Source organism: Ptiloglossa arizonensis, chromosome 5 (genome assembly GCF_051014685.1).
Source record: "Ptiloglossa arizonensis isolate GNS036 chromosome 5, iyPtiAriz1_principal, whole genome shotgun sequence".
In the NCBI taxonomy this organism is placed as follows: domain Eukaryota; kingdom Metazoa; phylum Arthropoda; class Insecta; order Hymenoptera; family Colletidae; genus Ptiloglossa; species Ptiloglossa arizonensis.
Window position 1 is genome coordinate 13,305,521 of NC_135052.1, and position 21,439 is coordinate 13,326,959.

The 21,439-nt window shown below is 40.2% G+C and overlaps 1 protein-coding gene across 1 annotated transcript in view; it reads right to left on the reverse strand.

Annotated features, from left to right (window-relative positions):
* Positions 1 to 474: 474 nt before the first annotated feature.
* Positions 475 to 21,439, reverse strand: part of LOC143147023 (UNC93-like protein) — a 56,740-nt gene continuing 35,775 nt past the window's right edge. The window contains exons 4-6 of the mRNA XM_076311839.1: positions 12,032 to 12,194; positions 8,220 to 8,487; positions 475 to 4,182 (exon numbers count right to left, since the gene is read on the reverse strand). Of these exons, the coding sequence (XP_076167954.1) occupies positions 3,863 to 4,182; positions 8,220 to 8,487; positions 12,032 to 12,194 (751 nt within the window). The 3' untranslated portion in view covers positions 475 to 3,862. The remainder of the gene's footprint in view (positions 4,183 to 8,219; positions 8,488 to 12,031; positions 12,195 to 21,439) is intronic.

Genomic DNA, 21,439 nt, shown 5'->3' on the forward strand with positions numbered 1-21,439 from the left:
CACAGCTGCGGTGGCTACAGTTATACCTCACTAACTGTTGCAGTTTCTGCCTCGTTAGCTGCGCGTACTTATTCCTACCACATACGTAATTACTTCTCACTCTTGTGTTGGACGTTCTCGGAAAATTCCTGGAACCTCTGCCCACCTGGTCGACTGTCACATATTTGGAACCAGTTATAGGCGATAATGTATCTCGCATTAACAGTTTTCACGAGTGTCCACTCTCCTAGAGACAATTTCGTTCTGGGTATAAAGAAACACGCGTCTCCGATCCATTTTCCACGTCTATTGAACTATCGAAAAAAGAAAGAGAGAGAGAAAAAAAAGAAACGATTAACAATACACGTTCGATGGAAGACAAATTTCGATCTCACGAATCGAGTTTTCGAGTTTCCCTCGGAAAAATCGAAACGCTCCACACATTTTGAGCTCCATCGTTTGACAAAAAAAAAAAAAAGGGGGGGGAAATGTAAATGTGCGGCACATACGTTTTTATTCGATACTCTAATCTTACGTTTAAGATTCTTGAGCAATCTTATCGATTGGTGGACGGAATACATATTGCTGAGGGGGGAGAGAGAGACGTTGTTACAATACAATATGTCAGTATGTTCATCATACATAATCGTCGAGGAATCGTAAAAACTAGCGCATAATACAATTCGATTGGGGTAACAAATACTGATTCAACGCATTCGGGATTGAATGAATACCACTCGTTTTTTAGGGGAGGGGAGGATGAGGAGGGGGAAGGGACTCTTCTTACGTTCTAACACAACGATGGAACGTGGCTCGGTTCTTCGTTAATGGGAACCGATTGAAATGAATTTCCGCGATAACAAGGGCAAACGTTCGTCGTTACATGTCTCGTCTGCTTTACACTATCATCTAAGAAACAAGGTGTGATCTATAAAATTAATTTTGTTGCATTTACTTATTATTAAATTATCGACTACAATGTTCCTTACGTCTACCACTAAACGCATCGTGATCTTTCGATATTCTTTCGAACGTAATCGAGGCTCTACGAGTACGATTCCGCTTCTACGTTTTAAGGTAATATCAATCGCGCCGTTGATCCCGAGAGCATTCCGAAGTGCGTGAAAATAACGCGCGATACAGTTTCACGTTTCTCACGTTTCCGCGATTCGTCGACGATACTCGACGCGAGACACTCTTTGACGTTTCACAATCCTTACGATCCTTTCTATCTTCGACGTAACAGTACGTCGATCAAACGCGCGTACGCAGGAGCACAGCCCTGCTTCGATCACAGACCCAGCCTGCTTCAAGCCAATGAAAATAAAAGATTCGCTCCCCGGTCCGTCCAGTTGTCCACGAAGTTGATCAGAGATTCGAATCGTAAGTACAGTAGAACCTCGATAATTTCAAAAGAAACGAGAGCTGAAAATATTCGCAAGTATCGAGGTTTGTGCAAACATCGAGGTAACCGATTCAATAAGAAGCAGCGACAACACTTGGACAATACCACCCGGACTGACGTTCTTATTCAACCAATAGAAACGATCGTTATCGCGAGATCGAATTTGATCCAAAATGTAAAAATCCGAACGTAAAGATTAAAATTGTCACGTTCTTCGCGAGAGTCTTGTCAATGGACCGGCAAGGTTTTCTCGACGAAAATTAATCGAAACGCGACATACTTTGGCTTATTTTTAATTACACGTCGTTCGAATAACGTACGATTAAAAATAGTTCGAACAAGGTCTAGTTTCGACTAGTTCATCGAAAGAAATCTCGTCGATTCAATGGCGAGACTTTCGCGAAGATACATCGAAAAATAAAAAATAAAAAAAAATTAAAAATTTCTATCAATAATGTATCCTGTGATCGTGTTTCATCGTTTTCGTTATCGAACGGTACGAATGGAGAAAAACGTCACCCTACCTGGATACAAGAAACGAACCGGATTTGGTATCTCATAACCGAGCAACACCGCTAATCTCCACTAACCTGTACCCGTTACCCGTTCCTCTCTATCCCCCCTCCACTTGTCTAGGTGCATCTATCGAGGTTCGGCTGTACATCGGTAACGAAACGCGTAACTTATCCCTTCCTCTCGCGGTTGTTCGTCCCGGAATTTGAAATTCGGTTCCTCGTCGAATTCGGCAGGCTCGGGGTCTACAAGCCGTGGGGGGTTTTTCCCCCCCTCTGTACGGTCCGCGCGGGGCACCTAGCGTACTCGCGAGAAAAACGAACAAAATTTCGAGGACGCGAAATCGATCGTTTACACGGATCGGATCCGGTCATCGACGAACCAGTATTACGCGTTTGAAAGAACATGCCGGTTTTCACCACATATACAATCGCTATCCATATATAATATTATATACACACATGGTAAGGGGAGGAGGGGGAGGGGGAGGGGGCGGATTCCGCGATCGAACCGTTCTTTCGGAACTCCCGATCCTTATCACTAATTCAGACACAAATTCCGATAAAACTTAATGGCAAGTTGCTACGAAGGGTTTCCGCGTAGTGGCGATCGGAGGTCTTACATCTTACGGGGATATATACTCGAATCGTTTCTTCGACTTTGTCCCGTGAACGTTGTCTCATTTTCTTTCTCTTTTTCTTTTTCTTTTCGTTTCTCCCATTTCTTTTCTTTTTCCTTTTTTCTCCTCGAACGTGCACACGCAAACAACACATACACGTCGCACGTTCGACAACCGCAAATTTTACATCGATTCCCATTTTTTTGTACTGCGCGCGATTCGTAACGGCGTCGACTCTCCTAACAGCTCCGGTACACCCGGTGGTGTTCGGTGTCTGGGCTGTTGTAAAGTTGTTAACGCTGCTCGATGCTTTTCGAACCGTTCGCTCGAACGACAATCCCACAAGGGGCCGCGTTAACGCGCGTAGACGGAGCACGGGGCCGGGAACGCGCCTCTAGCACCGTGAATGGTAAAGCAATTCGTTTCGGGTTTGACAAAAGTTGTTTGCGGGCGACGATAACGCCGTCGGAACACCCCGATCGTTATCGGGGTGACTCGCGTTCCATCGAGACACCCTCTCGCGGTTCTCCTTCGTTAATTTTGCACGAGAGCCGGTGTCTTTCTTTCGTTCTTCACCGCGATGTCGCTCTCGGTGTCGTCGTTTCAACGGATGACCTCGCGCCCACACGCATACACACACACATACATACACATACACACGCACACACGTACACGTACTGTCCGCGAGCGAGCGCGCGCGATTCACGCGCGTCGATTGTTCTCGACGCGAGCGAGGACGAAGCTTTCGAGTCCAACGTAACAGAATGAGAGATTAAAGATGGAGACAGTCGAACAACGTAAAATTTCTGTATATATATATATCTATATGTATACATACATATGTATACATTTTCTTTTTTTTCTACGTAACATACATACATATGTATATATACATATATACCTATATGTCTACATAATGTGGAACGAATATTCCAAAGGTTTATTCGGTACTCGCGATCGGTTGGTACCGGTGATGGACGAGAAGCGAAATTTTTTGTTCACGCGCGTTTCAGCGACACGAGAGGAGTTTCACGGTACACGATCATGGATGCGTCTTCCGCGCGTGGCTGATGATCGTATCACTGATCAAAATTTCTTCTCTACATTCTTCGTTACGACGTGTCGTCCTTATACCAGCTATAAACGAAAGATAACGCGTAGGTTACGGTTTTCCAGGCAGATCTCGATCGTTCGTCGACGAACCACCTCTGCGTCACGTCGGGTCGTCGTTGCCGTAGAAAGTTACCGCGTTCGTTATAGCGGAGCAATAAGGAAGAATGAAAGAGGAGAGTCGATCGTGCCCGTACACCGATGAGATGATTCCCTCGTCGGTGGACGAGCGTTGTTCACAGATGCGTGATAATGATATCGTCGTCAATATCATCCTTCTCGTCGTCCGTCTCGTCCACCTGATTCGCCTCCGCTTGGGCCGCCTTTGGATCCTCCGCGATAGCCTTGAGCCTTTTCTGCTTACGCCTGTGCAGCAGCTCGACTATGATGTAGCCAATGGTGCCGATTATCAACACTGTTAGCATTACGTAGAGCTTCATACGAGCGCACAGGTGGGTGCTGTACGCGTACGCTATCACGAAACCGGCACTCTCCCATAGTCTGTAGTTCGAGAACGCGGCCTCCTTGTTGCGCCTGAACAGTGTGCCGTACAGACCTGCGGACGAGACAAATCTAATGTAATTCGTACGGCGGGAATTCCGGAAAGAAAGTGTCGCGGGGCTCGGGTAGGATGTACTTGCTAACGAGTACTTGCTAAAAATTAATTTAACGAGATGTGAGTGTCGTAGGACTTGTAGGGTGCAGAGTACTTACTGAAAGGTAGTTTAAAGGCAGGAACTGTGAAGAGAAAATAGGAGGAGAAGTCGTACGACTTTTAGGGTGCAGGGTACTTAATGAAAAATACTTTAAAGGCGGAGTACTTACTGAAAAATACTTTAAAAGCAGGAACTGATGATGAGAAAGTGTCGTAGGACTTGTAGGGTGCAGAGTACTTACTGAAAGGTAGTTTAAAGGCAGGAACTGTGAAGAGAAAATAGGAGGAGAAGTCGTATGACTTTTAGGGTGCACGGTACTTAATGAAAAATACTTTAAAGGCGGAGTACTTACTGAAAAATACTTTAAAAGCAGGAACTGGTGATGAGAGAGTGTCGTAGGACTTTTAGGGTGCAGAGTACTTATTGAAAAATACTTTAAAGGCAGGAACTGTGAAAGTAAAGTGTCGTAGGACTTGTAGGGTGCAGAATATTTACTGAAAGATACTTTAAAGACAGGAACTGTGAAAAGAAAGTATCGTAGGGGATTGTGGGAATGTAGAGCACTTATTGAAAAATTACTTAACGCTTTAAATAGACGTCTAACATAATAGAGTCGTTCTAGGTTATCACAAACATTTGTTTGAATTTGAAATGAACTTATTATTTTACAGTGTTCTAAACAAGTTCGCAAGGTTTATTTATAGTAAGAGTTGCAAGGGCAGAGTATCGGTACTCGACCTTGTACACCTTGTAAAATTGAGTTCTTTTGTAGAAACATCTCGAGAATTTCATTAAGGAAAATAACCAGGACGCTGGGTTGAATAGTTAGATCACCCTTGCAATTTATCTCTGAGCTGGGTAATTATTTTTTTTTTATTCGGATTTGTTAATTGACCATTGAAAAAAATTAATTTTATTTAAAGTTATTTGTCGTCGAAATTGATCGCTAGGTAAAAAACATTGTTTCATGGCTGTCGAGTTTTTTGGTCGCTTCGAGTATCCGACGGAAGAAATTTTGCTATCGTAACTTTTTGCAAAATAATAATTTATAACAAACTGCTTGTCGAATGAAAGAACGAGAAAGAATCAGATCGGGCAATACACGTTATATTCGAGAATCTAGTGTTAAAATTGGAAGTCAATGCGTTCAATATTGTTTTTCAATAAATTTTTATAAATAACTTCAAAAAACACGGTTTCGAGGCGAACGAGTCGAAACTTGTCGAACATTGTGCTCGAGCAATCTGGCACGCTCTCGATAATATTCTATAGGTTTGTTATTGTTTCGAATTGTAAAATAAAAATTTTAAGAGTATATTTACAAGTGGTCTAACCTTTCGATGCGAATTGAGAAATTTTTCAATCCTTTCAATCCCGTACCATCGTCGTTCTCCTTTTTTTTTCGATTTGCAGAACTAATTAACTTGTAAAGTCGAACGATTGCAAGGTTGAGAACCCTTCAGAAATATAGTAACGAATTTCATCGCGGTACGAGCAATCTCGATTGATCGTTCAAGGCCACTCCCCCCACCGTGAATCATGCCAGACATGACTCTTACTCTTACGTCACGAGGGACAAAGAGCGTACGCTGTAAATCAGCACGAAGGGACAGGAGATAAAGCGTAAACGGTGACGTGGGATAACCCCTCAGTGACCTTGAACAGTGTTGCTTTGACTCGACTATGGAATGAGACGAAATTGGAAAACATTCCTTTTTCGTAGTAAATTTTCTATTTGAAGAAATAGTAAAATAATACGAATATCCAACCGACAGTGTGAAACATTCTTAAATTTTTAAAATTGTAATTTCAAATATTTTTCAGTTCGATTGTAAATCGAAAACTGATATACCAATTAAGTACATAGAAATTTCATTTATTTGTCGTTCTCCTGAATATTCGAGAAACAAATTGCAAATATTTGGCATAAAGTTTCGAACGTTAATATTGCAAAGAATTTGGAAAATAAAGATTACACGAGACTAGAGACACTTGGAGTTGATGTTGAAGACACGAATTGTTGAAGAAAGAAGAAATGTTAAGATCCAATGTATGATAGAAACAACGGTTTCCGGGTTTATATTTATGAAATATATTTGTCGATAAAAGAAGCGATTAGATTAAATACAAGGGTGATAAAATTCTATGACAGTTTGAAGGACAATATTTTTACCGTGAACTGGTACAGCGAGGTGAAAAGTATCCTTGCCATCTGATTAATAAATGCAGCTATTTATCCAATACTCTGTGTATCGTGTAACCTATTTAGATTTACATGTGTGTAAATAGTCGAGAAAAGCTTGGACATTCATTTGTTTCTCTAATTAAACCCAAATTAACCATACTCAACCGGTTGTGTAATAACTGTGTCACCTTATCGATTGAAGGTCAAGACTTTTAGAGTTAAAAATGGGGAATCTAATGAATGAAATAAGGTGAATAGTCTGGTGAAATATTTCTAGAATTGTTGGTCGTTTACATTTTACTACTTCAATTAGTTGCACAATTTCTTTTTTCGAGGCAAATATTTGAGTTGTCAGTTGCGAAACTCCAAGAACGTTGTTCGAAAAAACAAAAGCTTATGTAGTATATACCCAATGAATAACTACTAATGACCGTGTGTTTTCGAATGTAAACCAAAGTTCACTTTGAAACTGAGAAAAAGCCATTTTTGTTGCTACACGTCTATATGCTCGCTACTTGTACTTCATTGTTCCAGATATGCAGAGGGTCGTGTGCATTTTATATGTACCGTGTACGTTGCACATTTATCTCCTCGAGAGCTGACACTTTTATGTAACGAGTTGCAGAAGAAAATGCAATTACGTATTAAAGCAGAAACATTGACTTATTTTCACAATTGTGATAACACGAATGATTCATCAAATTTAGTTTTCCAGATTCTCGTGATACACTTCGACAGTTTTTCGATCTTTCTTACCAATGTATTTATTATTTCATGTTTCATACGTTAAATTATTTATCAGTGCGTTTATTATTTAGGCGAGTAATTTCATACTATTTTGTATTACGGTTTAATTATTTCGTTGAACATGAACATTAAACGTAATTACTGCATTTCTGCGAACAACGCGTGCTAAGTGATCAAATCTTAGTTAGAATCGAATAATTTTAATGGTTACTTTTTACGTTTGTTTTTGTAGCGGATATTAAATAACCGAAATATTAAAGTTCAAGTTACAATCTAAAATCAAGCGAACGATTACGTTTTAAGACGAAAATACAATTTTTAAGTACTTATATAATTGGTATTATTTTTATGCGATGTTATGTTGAAAAAATAGTTTCAAATGTTGTCACATTATTAAATATCCTATTAATAATCAGTTATATTCAACAGCATTTTAAGAGAGACACATTTATTTTGCAAAATAATTTTTTTAATTTTTTTTTTTTAAATTTATATTTCTTTTACTAACAAGTTTTTACTAATAGTTGATAAGGTAGAAAGCTCTGAGTATACTCGTCCATCAATAACTCATTTCAGACCGAAAATAAATTAATCAATTACTTTCGATCTCTCTTCTCTCTTCAATTACGATTAAATTACAATGAAGAAGGATAATTGTAAATCGCAATAAGCTCAAAGTAGAAAATAATATGGGCACTCTGTATCTCGTTTCTATTCGTATCGCTACGTCGGTAACGTTGCGCGCGATACTCCAATACTCGTAAAAAGAAAGATAAGATCTCGTTAAGAACTACAAAAGTTCCATTACTATTTTCTTTTTAAACAGCGTCCATTGAAATAAACTCTCTAACAACGAGTGTGTACACGAATATACAAAAATTGCTTCGAAAATATTGCAGGCAGCTGTAACGATTTAATTATAAAAAAAAAAAAGAAAAAAAGAAAAAGAAAATTGCTGCCAAAAACAACGGTCGTTTCAAGAAGATATTCTTTCGAAATACGTACCATTAACTTGCGTCTGCCATACTGCATCACCGACTCCCCACAGTCCAGAAACAGTGAAAAAAACATAAGGGTTTGCAGGGTGCGGTTTCCAGTGGAGTAGCACGACGACAAGACTAGCGTGGACGATGGCGCCCAGCGCCATGAGCGGCTGTCTCCCGACGAATTTCATTAAAGATCCGAAGACCAGAGAGCAGGCCGCGTTTACCACTCCGAAGCAGATCATTACGTAGCCCACTCTGTGCACGCCTAACGCACAGGAAATGTACGCCTGGAAGAAAAAGAAACGAACGAACGCTAAATGTAACGACCTCTCGATAATATTCTACTTCGAACAAGCACTACTATATTTCAGTGAACGTCCAGGACGGGCTGGGAGTATTTTTCGCGACCGGCAAATATATACCATCATTTTGAGCACTTAATGGAATTCCGTTAACAAAAATTAAAAAACGAAAAAAGGAAAAAAGGATTTTCATCGAATGTCCCCGGGTTTTATGATCTTCAGTAGGAGGGTTTTTACGACTTCAATAAAAGTAACCTTATCCTATATACAGGGTGTCCGTGAATAAAGATCGTGCGATAAGGAATATTCTGGTCTCGAATCGATCGAACTTTCGCATCGTTAAAAGCTAAAATTAGCTACGCTCGTGATAAACGGTGAACGTTTCTGGAATATTAGACACTTTTGCTCTCGAATTTTTTTCAACAACAATGGCACACGGTTACGCATTCGATAAATCGGTTCGGACGAAACGTACGTTACGAATTCTTAGTTCTAATTCTTAGTTCTCGTTTACGAATCTTTTTATAAGCGAGTGTGTTTATTTCGCGAACGAAATATAATTAATCGAACACTATTTAAAAATAACTAAATATCAAGTACCGTGTTTTTACAGTTGTATTCAAACGAAGACGAATTTTCGACGATGTAGAATTAAGTATGTTTCCAAAGTTGATCGAAATCTTTGATCGTTGTTATTTTACATACGTCGTTACACGACCGTCCGAGGAACAATTTTATCGTGATAAAATTGACGTTTACAACGGTAAACATCGAACGAAAGAAAGCTTTGCGTTAACTTGTCTCGTTGCAGCAATTAAGGAAACAGAACGTGAAATGTACATTGTGTCAGATTAGCGGTGTTTCGTTTTGTTGCAAGCAAATTGTTCGTTCGGGACACGACTTCTGCTTTTACGCCATCCCGGTTACTGTCTCTATTCGACCCGTTAACCGGGGAAGACGAGTCGACTACTTTCTACTCGATCGTATCTTCCAATGTTTTTTTTTTCCGCTCCTTTAATTATTTATCCGAGGTTCCCTGTCTTCGATTATAACATTGTATCTGCATTGGAAATAAACACCACGTTGGTGCACACGTATTTGCAAAAGGGCGAATATATTTCCACTCGTCTTTTAACTCATTTCTAGCTACATGCACCGAGCTGATTCCGATTGAGAAATGCCAAGTTAATAGATTAAGAAACAGGTTCCCGCGCGGAGAGATAAAAGATACCGGTGGTGGGGATGGCGCCACGTAGCCTTGAGCGGTCAACTGAATTTCTTCCGTCTGCAGTTGGACTCATTAGTAAGGCGTATCCAGTACACCCTCCTTTAGACGCCATGCTTAATCTACAGGGTTTCCTTCAAACAGGAATCTGCTCGTCGTCGTCGTAGATGTATAAAGATAAAATTTAGATAAAAACAAGTATCGAACTTTGATACGACGAGGCCTGTCGCCGTTTAATCGCTCTCTTTTATCAATCGCTATTCAATAATTTTCAAAGTCGTTTCTACCCGTCGAAAAGATACGTTTCTCGATTCGTTTTCCCGAGAAGGAATCACCCTCTTCGATGCAACGCGTACGGTGCGTCGTTCGAGTAAAATTTGAATAAAAAAAAAACCAAAATAGATAAATCGTTGGATGGTGTCTGAACGTACGCGGGACGATACGCCCGACGTGAACGTTAAAACGGGGTAAAACGTTTCGCCGCGAAATCGTGGAAATTTCACTGACGCGGAGAGACGAGTGCAAAGATGCGTTCGACGCGCGTCTATGCGCTTTCATTCGGTCACGTGTGTGCGTGCAGCTGTACGTTCAGCATCACCGGTGCACGTAGAACGAAAAAAAAAGAAAAAGGAGAAAAAAAAACAAGAAATACTGGTTCACGGGATTCCAGGTATGGAAGTGGTATCGGGGAATTGCTGCAAGAATAAGATTCTGGGCTATTTATAACACGTCGAACCAGCTGATTCAATGGGAAGGTAGCTTCGCGGGATCCTGATGCCATCCAGTAGCATTTATTTCTCCAATTACTTTATTCCTTGGCCATTTTGTTGTGTATGTGTATATGCATATTTCGTCATCGAACTGGTTTCAAACAAGTTTACCTTACAAACTGTATCATCCTCTTTATTTTCTTTGCCCACCGCAGGATACGCAACCAATCGCGCGTTATACAATTTATAATTCGAAACTCATATGCTCGCCGCTTTAAAAGCCAAAGGATGCGTGCTTCGGCCGATATTTCAGCGTATCTGCGATCAGAGTAGCATGTATTTCCGGAGAACAATTGCACGACCTCGGATGGCCGTTGCGCATCATGAATCTGCCGTTCTGTATCCGGTTCGTATCCGGGTGATCCAAGCCAGTTTTTTTGTGCTCTATCCGACGAGGATAATCGTTAACAATTTCAGGATACCTCTTTCGGTTTATTAATGGCTCTTCCTAGATCCCTGTAACCCCGAACAACAGGATTCCCTTTGTTCCCTAACGAACAGGACGATCCTCCTTTGCGAATTATTATTTCTGCACAATGACGTTACCGGGACGATGTTACGTTCAATTGAAAAAAATCTTTCGATTTAAAAATACGAGTAAACTTTTCAAATTTAAATCCTCGAACGCAAGTTTCACGAATCGAGCAAGTCGAACATCTACGATGATCGAGCATCGAAGAATCGACGTGGATTCGATCGAACATTTTAAATAATGATATTGAGCTGGAATGTTGCTGAGAATTTTAATTTAGATATTTTTACACGATATTGCGGAATTATACAAAATAACGTAACGGGACGTCAAATTTCCGCTGACTCGAGATAAGAAGAAAAACGTTGACATTTAACATTAACTCCCCGCATCTAATCTTTGTTATATTTTAACGGAATTTAAATACGTTTGCAAAGATTAACAACCAGTTCTTTAACGTCCAAGTTTTCCATTCGTATTTGTTTCCTACCTTGTTCACTGACATCGGATCGTTTCGTCGTGTCAAACGTGGTCGTTTACACGCACCTTTTAGCAAGTGTTTCATTGTTTTCTTTTCTTCAAAGATTCCCTCCAAGAGTATGTAATCGTTCGTTTGCAGACAACGGGGAACGAACTTTTTGTTTTACCGATAACAAACTCGCTGCTCGTTTTCTGTTAAGAGTAAATAAGTTACTCGACTCTCGTTGTTGGTTGCTGGTCAATTGTTCTGCCCTGTGAGTCACGAATAATTATGCCTTCGGTTGTTAAGCAATGACTAAGGAATATACATTGTTAAACTCTTGGAAGCTCGTTGAGTAACTAAGGTTTCGCTTTGGGATCGTGTCTTGGTGGTAACAATTTTTGAAATCGATCGAACGTTTTCCAAATGAACCTCTTGAAACGATTTTGTTCTCAGAGAGATTGCAATTGGTTTCGCGTTCTCCAGTTTTCGCTATGAAATACAATAAAAAACTATCCACGACGTACGTGTACGAACGTTTCGCAATAAGGATGAAGTTGCCTGGTTAAACAATTTTGCGACAATAACGCTTAATTACTCACTTGTGTAAAGTCTGCTCCGATAAATGCCTGCTCCATGCCAATCCATACTGTGATCGGTATGAGAAGTTGCTGATAGGGTTTCTTCAGTTGATAAGCAGTTGCAGAGAGCAATTGTATACCACTGAGCTCCTGACTGTCAGCACGTCGTTGTTTCTCTCCGTACCTGTAACACAGAAAGAGAAACGTTACTTTTCGATGGTACTCCACAGTGTGTACATAATATAATACAACGTAATAATTAAATCCTTCGAGTACTGTGCGCCACGTGCGATGAACGCCCATAGGCGTTCAAAGAGTACGTTTCGCGTATACGGTTATCGGATTTCCGCACAGAGCGTACTGCCAAGTGTTCTTGCAAGGAACTTCCGCCAAATGCTCCAACACCGATACTTATATTTTTAAATCCATAAAAATTCAACTCTAACGGGTGAAACTACCGTTGACATTTTTACCCGCTAATGTTATCGCGAAAATGATTAGAGATTCAGACACATTAGAATAACACGGTACACACATTAGAAAATTAATATGAAAGTTGAAGGCTACTTTCAACCAGTCTCGTATCTTACGTCATCCATGTAAAAGTGACAATTCTTCGTTCGAAGGAGATCGTTACGTGTACTCGTGTTTTATAATTAATCGTCAACAGGTACACAATAGTTTGATATTCGAAGCAGAAGAAAGGTACTTACAACCAATATCGAATTCGAGATAAAAGTATCTCGTTATCTCGTTTGCACAAAAATTAAAAAATGGTAAAAGTAACTTTTGCACTTTCCTAACCGATACCCAAACCATGTAATATTTCATAAAAAAAAACACATAGAATTTGCCCCGACAATTTCTCCACATCTCCAACAGTATCCAAGATGGCGTTAGAAGGTAAAACTTAGGGTGGTTTCACCTCTTGTGAGGTGTCTCATTTTCGACCGTTCTACACATCTGCAAAGTGTTATTAAAATCGACACTCGACGATCCCTCGTTGGATCGTAAAGGTCGATCACAGTTTACAAAACGCTTTTACGATAAGTTCGAGTTATTGGGTTGTTCGGAAAGTCACTTCGTTCTCCAAAACGGAGAATACATAATTAAATAAAATGTTTACACGCTCTAAAGAAATTCGGCTTCGTTTCCACCAAAAATAAAAACGAAACAATTTTCCGAACGACCTGATATCGTCCCGCGAACGTACTCGTCGGAACATTTTACATAAATTATTAATTTACAATCTCGTAGGTTTCGTTGGTCGAATTCGAAACGAGGGAAACAATGACACGGAGATCTCGATGTTAGTGTAAGGTCCCTCGGCGTGGCTTTGTCGTGGGAGATCTTGAGCCACGATTCGTTTGGCAATTAATTCGAAGCGTGGTATGCCAAACAGAGCACAGTGACGACGATACGCGAAAGCAGTCTCGAACCGGGCGTTATTTCGTAGAAAATGATCGACTGCGAATCAAGGTGGTTCTACCGTAATTGTAGCCTTAAATGCAAGATAATTACCGACGGCGTTTCTGTAATGCCACAGCGTGAATGTGTACCGTAACGTCGTTTCGTAGTTTAATTTTGAGAAGCCTCGGTTCAGGAAATTGAACCGAGGGAATAGCGTCTCTAAATTACGTCCAAGGTACCTGACTATTACGAGACGAGTATGTTGCCCCGGCTCGTCTTCAATATCCCGTGGCTACTCATCGAAATCGCCGTGGTAATATTCACGATGTTAATATTGTTCAGGATTTTTATGGCGCGTGTACGTGGCGATGTAGTCATTTTCTGATGTCACCGTAATTCCGAGTTGCACGATTTTCTGTCAAAAGAATGGAACGTGTTCAGCGATACGGGTCTAATGTAGTCGCGTTACTTGTTTCTTATGCTAAACGAACGGCCGAGTGACGTTCAAGCTCGTCGTTAGAATCCTGTTGTACACGTATTGTGAAATATTGACAGAAATTATTGGACTCGAACGATCGCGAAAAACGTTCTACGAGATGGAAGCGCTGTGGCGTGTGAAAGATATGCATTGAAACTTCGAGAAATACATCTTCGAGGATCGATGAAAGTGGTGTAATTGTATCTAATGTATGTACGCGATGTGTGTTTGCACGATGAAGCTTTTTCGAAACTTTGAACTTTTTGTACGGACAGTGGAACTTCGATAGTTGCGTGAAACTACAATTATCGAGGTCAACGATCTAATAAGACAGATCCTCGCTTATAGACGATCTTCGTTTTCTACAGTCATCGTTTACAATTTTCCCCAAAGAAAAAATACTACCGTTTCGTTTCAAGACGGAGAAGATCGACTCTTGGAGTACAAATACTACCTCCCTCGAATACGCGGGAATTAGCGGACCGATACGGTGTCTTGTAAACGGGAGTTACAGTCGTGTAACTGACAATTTTTCCCAAAGAAAAAATACTACCGTTTCGTTTCAAGACAGAGAAGATCGACTCCTGGAATAGAAACCCTACCTTCCTCGGATACATGGGAACCAGCGGACCGATACGGGTAATCTTGTAAGCGGGTGTTACCGCACCCTCGCCTCCCAGCGTGCTCGTTGCCAAGTAACCATCCCCTCCACTTCTCGACGCAACGCAGCAATAGAAGTTTCCCCGTGCAAGCATCGAGGTTGCATTCACCGCGGGGTTCTATCGTATACCACAGACCCATTTCAACGAACCGAATTCACACCGTAAGAAAACGAGTCACGAGCATCGTATTTTTAACGAGCAACAGTCCACGTTCCAAGGTCCACGGTAATAGAAATCGTTATAACACCACGCCCTAATTAACCATCCTCGAATAATCCCCGAACAGGTTTTGTCTCGGTGTGGATATTTTTCTGACGCCGGTGTACTGGAAGACGCATTAGTCTCTCGGGAACGGAGATGTTAATTAGAAGAATATACGACTCGGGTAAAGCTGGAATTCGCAATCTAATTCCGTACCGTTCGAACCCGGCTCGATAATTACGTTTCCTGACGAAATAAAAACGGATAAACCGGATACAGGGGTATACGAAAAAAATGCGACGCCCGGGTAGCACCCGATCACGCAACTACGCACGGATTCATTTGCGTCAATGTCGAACAAAGAGCGCACCAAGTTGTTTCTCGTCGTGAATTCTTCCATCTCGCGGACGGATCCGCGCGCAAGAACATGGTTACTCCGTTTCATGAACGCTCGCTGCGTTCATTATACTCGCCGAGGAAACCGGTTACGGGTGTTTCGTTCTTTTATTTTTTTTTTGTTTTTTAATTTTTTTATTTTTCCCCCTTTTTTTCCCCCCACCTCCCAGCCACCCCTCCGATGGTTTTTTAATTGCGAGAAAATTTCGAATTCAGGCCGAAGGACGCGGACGAAAAATCCCCGAGTGGCGCGGTGGAGTCGTTTTTTGTCGTTGGCGTGCCACCGTGTGGGTTTATCCCCCGTGTGGAGGTCAATAATTTCGAGAAAGATCGCGGAAGTCCCTGGGCGAACGTGTCCGTCCGAGAAAGCGAAGACTCGTAAAAGGGCCGTTCAGCAGAATCCGGTAAATTATCCAGCGCTAAATTTAGCCACGGAGAGCACTTGAATACGATCTACCCCGAGGGCCTGAAGGATCAGGTCGTAGCCGGTGTAAGGAACGACCGAGAACCAAGATCCGAGGCAAGGTTTTAGATTCGTTCGGCGGGCCCCAGGCGACCGGCAGTGAATTCGCAAAATAAATCTTAATGGTGGTGTTAAACGACGATGCCATCCTGATGCGCCAACCCAGACAGCATTCCAACGAACACGTTCGTTGTTTGAGGTTCCGTGGCTGAACGCGCGCGCCTAATGCTTCTTGTTTCTAGAACTCGGTGCGTGTGTACATACGAGGTGGTTACCGGTCATGGAGTTTGAGACGCTCGTGAACTTGGAACGAATTGTTTCCGCGGGGAAAACTCGCGAGTAGGTCTGTTCTTATGTTAGGTTTTTCTGTTTTTTTTTTTTTTTTTCAAATCAAAATGTTTCTTTCTTTCTTTCTTTTTTTTTATTTAAACAGACAACGGACGTTGACGTTCCGCAATATCGATCGTAGAGGTATCGTCTTAGAGAAGCATCGAGTGTACATACGAGGTGGTTACCGGTCATGGAGTTTGAGACGCTCGTGAACTTGGAACGAATTGTTTCCGCGGGGAAAACTTGCGAGTAGGTTAGGTGTTTCTGTTTTTTTTTTTTTTTAAATCAAAAGTTTCTTTCTTTCTTTTTTTTTTAACAGACAATGGACGTTCACGTTCTGTAATATCGTAGAGAAGCATCGAGTTGTATACAAACTCGTTGGAAAATAAGGATTTTGAAAATTGGTTTGTTTCAAGTTTAAGCGGATTGGATTTATTATTATCGCAGCTGAGTATAATTTTGATCGATCGCTCACATTATTTCGATGTAACGGTGCCTCAACCTTATCCTCATTGAGGTAGGTATATCAGTGTCTGTGTTTTTGTTAGTTTCTATTATATTCGTGTTTCCCGGGACTGTACATGGTAACCATTTTTATTTTGGCAATTTGGAAGCATTTTCGGAGCGTAATGTGTGTCAGGTGTTAACGATGTTGCATCGGGCGTGTATTATTATTATAATAAAGTCTTTATTACGTAAATTGGACGAAATTGTGCACACCGTAACAGACCGTAATTGCACAATTGCGTAAAAACAGGGTATACAAAGCGAAACAAAAGAGTTACACTCCCCCGACTGCTTAGAAACGTATATCCCGGTCTACGTTCTAAGCTCACGCTGTATAATTATACTACGAAGCGTTTCGTGAAATATTATACGTGAAAATAACGAAACTCGTGGTAACGAAACTTGTCTGCTGGTTTTGCAATTGTTGATCCATCTTTGCAAATATCTATCGAAATTTTCTCGCGTTCGAATATTTCCAAATAATCAACGGGACCGATTTATGAAGTATCGAACTTTTGAATGTACAAATGGAAGAATAAGTTAGTCGAGTTCAAAGGAATCATTAATCTACCGAAAACGAGTGTAACTTGAAAAGGGGGTCAGACGCGACAAAGGTTTGAGTAAATTTTGATTATTAATTTTTCGTGGTTCAATTCAACCTCGAAGCCACGTGCACGTTCGACGAAACATTCTGTACTTCGTTTTCAAGACCCAAGAACGAAAAGGATGGCCTCAAACTTACGGTCCGCACCACGAGAAAGTTTTAAGGCTCGCGTAGTTTCGAACTTCGTCGAATTTGACCTAGCAATTTATTCGCGCGCGAAAAGGAAAAGGAATCGACCGGGACAGTCGGAAGAAACGTGGACCTAATAAATGTTTAACGGTGCATAGACCACGGCTCCGTTCTTAATGCCATGTTTTGTAAGAAAGAGACTTAACGTGATTTTCTGAATTGAACGGGCAACGGGAGTAAATTAATTACATGCTATGCTGGACGTCTGAGTAATCGAAAGTTCGTTGGCGAGGATTTACGTAAACCCAGTTACGCGAAAATCGTTACAAATCGCCGTGTTGTTTTTCTCGAAAGAATTCGCGAGCACGGAACACAAAAGAATAAAAGTGAACTCTGTACTCGTATATTTAATTCGAGAATTCGAATTAGTGAAACATTAAAAAAAACTTGACGGAATGTATCGATTCTGCGTCTCGACGCGAGAGTATTATCCTACTAAATACGTAATATTTGTTGAAAATTTCAACGATGAAAATTTTCCATTCGTTTCGAATAAAAGTATCGAACGAATATTCGGTGTACAAATAGTAAATATATTTCGAGAATCTAAATTACGATCGTAACGTGTTCTTCGTGGGTTTTAAACCGAAGCATTGATAAACTTATCTGCAGTATTGGCAGACTCCTCTTCAAACGTCACGCGACACGAGTCAACGTTCAGGCCCAATATTATCGTTCTTCTATTAAAGCAACCAGGAGTGCCTCATCTTGTATCACCGATAACGGTTAGGGACACGGCCACGCGATAGATGAATCGTGAAAAGTGCTGTTGACAAGGAATTTGTTAGTTGCGGGGAAACGTCAAATATTATTCAACGCGGACGCTGATTGCGTACAACGAATGTCAACGTACGGGCGAGTCATGCACGTGTACATTCTAACTAGAATGTGTCAGCTTGTAAACATTAAACAAGCCATCAGCTAATCCAGATACATAATTCAAGAATGTCTGACTCATGGTCCGGTACCGGTTGGTCTCACGGCTCCCACCTATCGCGAACAGGAGGAAAAAAAAGGGACAATATCTCGTCGATCGTAAATATGTCGCGAGGTGGAATAAACTATTAGCCGTGGACCGTTAATCGATTGTAAATGTATGCACGGAGCCGAGGAAAACATTACTTGCGCAAACCGTTCACGACGATAAGCAGAAGCCTTTGGCTTCTGTCGAATTCAAGGCCGATTGAGTCGTCGTGACTTTATATTAATTTACAGATTAACGCCACAAATCGACGATAAGAACTCTCGCCCATGGTGGACGGTGAAATTCTTCGAACGATCACGTACGCCCAATCGTAAGCATACGTACCGCTCGAACTTTATTTTTTTTTTTTTCGAGAGAGAGAGAGAGAAAGAGAGAGAGAATCGCATAATACGATTTCACTCAAACGGACGTCAGATTAACCGACGTACTTTGTAAATTATTACTTCCTTCTCTATTGGCTTCGATTTTTAAGTTTCGTTCGAACCTTTCGTATCGTGCGAATTTATATCGGGGACCGTACGGTGTAAGTGTTATTCGATTTCATGGACAAATAAGGAAAGCCAAAGGGGTTTATTTCATTTTATTTTTTAAATTATCCCCTTACTCGCTACCGCTGATTTAAATTCGAATAAAGTTTCCATATTTTGCTTACCTTCCCGTGACTTTTCTTATTTATTAGATTTTTAAATCGTTTCCTCGGCGAGAATGCGCAAGAAAAAGATCGAACTTTTCGAATCATTTTAAACATTCTGTCTCAACTGCTCCGTACACCGATGAAATACGGGCATCGAGTCACGAGCGAGGATTTCACTCACCGACGAGTCGAACAGAAATACGAAGTTATTTGTTTTGATCTCCGTTTTCTTTCCCAAGTCTGTGTCAAGTGTTTCGATACAGAGTTGGGGTCAACAAACAAGTACGTTCGATGATTCATTCTCTTTGGATCGGTTCCTGTGCCAGTAATACACTAAAATTTGAAACGTTTACATCGATTTTGCCGATAAGCGCGACACCACAAACACGTTCGATCAATGCGTTTAAGTATACTATTTTTCACACGTTCTCGTGATCGTTGACACTTTTTCTTTCGACAGAACAATGTTTTTATCATTTCCAGCTTATAAGAAACTGAAAAAACAAGTTAGGCAGATTGCTGAAAAACCGTTTTACGATCACGTTCACACGGTAGGCCTAATTAACACAGATGGGTCGTCGTTGGGTGACTTTTTGCTCGCGTAATTCGATTTCGTCGATCGATTTTGTATCAGTTTCATTTCAGTCGCGGTTTCACAGTGTCAAAGTGCAGTCCATGCTCAACTGCCGTATGATATAAATATCCTGATAGGAGTGTAACCTCAGCGAAGAAAGAAGATATCGTCCACTATTCTCGTCTACAATATCTTTCGCGATACCAGAAACGTAGATAGAAAAATAAACGAGTGAAAGTTTAACAACCTACGAAACGTATGGAAACAGTGAATTTTTAAATATCGGTGCACCTATCGTTCTGTCAAACTGATATCGACCGGTGCATTACGATCACGATTTTTATTATAACACATATGTACATTTTCATCGCGTAGAACTAATTCTTCGGGAACTCGACTAAGGAAGTGTACAATATGAATTCAAAAATGACCTTCCGATTATTCGTTATCTCTACTATCGTAATAAATTTGTATATCTTGATTTCACAGGAATAATTATTCAACGGGTCCTTTGGAAAACAGCATAATACACTCGATTGAATTTGCTTTTTAATTAATCGCAATACCGTGACGGGAAAAGTATTATGTATTTGAACAAACGCGAGCAATGTTGTTTCGATTGTATATGCATCGATTATGAAATGTAAAATAAAGAAGCATACGTAAGAAGTTACAGAACACAAATATTACGCCGCTGAAGATCAGTTGGTTGTTAAATGAAAAGTATCTGAATACATCGATTACGAAAATCGATTCATTGGTAGATATTCTATAAATAATTTCTTTCCCTTCGGTTTAGCGTAATTCTTTCGTTTTTAGTTTGAAATTAGAACAATCTAAATACTATCGAAATGTTTACGAATTGAATTATTCGGTACGACTAATTATTAAATATCGATTTCTAACTTTAAAATACAAATGAAATTACTAAAGACTCTTTCTCGTTATTAAGCTTCATTTAAAGATTTCAGCTATAGAAGACTACATCGTGCTAATAGGCGCGTTTAAGATCGGAGTTTGCCTTATGGCAAAATAAAATACACGTTTTGTATAAAAGTAAAAGAGTTGTGGAAACAATCAAATTATATTTTAACTCTTAATCAGACGCATAGGGGTGGTCTGCCAAACTATCGATTTGTTTTCTTTTAAATTGTAAATAGAATTCTTTCGGTATAAAATAATCTAACAAAGAAAAATCTAAAAATTAAAAAATAGCCAATCTATCAATCAACAACACATAAATTTGATCCAGTGTGGGTTTGTTTGACTTCTGCGCATCTGAGCGAGGGTTAAACAAATTTCCCAACATTTCGTCCATGTTCAGCCCTAATTCTATATAAACTTAATTCTATACGCTTCCTACTGTTGGTATCAATGAAAAAAAAATGAATTATAAATAGAAAGATATCCGGTTCAAACCCTCCTAAACGGTCCTAATTCCGCATATTTCCTACTATTCGTGCCAATGAAAAGAAAAGCAAGAAACAGCGAGTATTATAAATAGAAAATATCGAATGGTACATAAATCATAGTATATAGAGCCAAGGTTACTCCGATCAGCATTTTCATTATCGATGTTGTTTTCGATTACGCGGAATCATTTTCTGGCAGAATCTAGGTTTTCCCGTAAAAAAACTATGCACACGTGTCACGGATATATTTACCAACGCGTAAAAACCAAAAAAAAAAAAAACATATCAAATCGTGCATAAATCATGGTGTATCGAGCCAAGGTTATCCCGATAGACGTTCTCATTAGTGGTGTTGTTTTCGATTATACAGAGTCTACCATAAAATAATCGTTTTCTGGCAATGTCTATAATTCTATGAAAAAGTTTACGTTCACGTGATATCTCATAGTATATAACAACTCCCGAAAATCAAAAACGTAGAAAATATCGAACGGTCGGACATAATTACACTTAATCTACCACAAAATAATCGTTTTCAGGCAATACCTATAATTCTATCAAAAAGTTTCCATCCACGTGATATC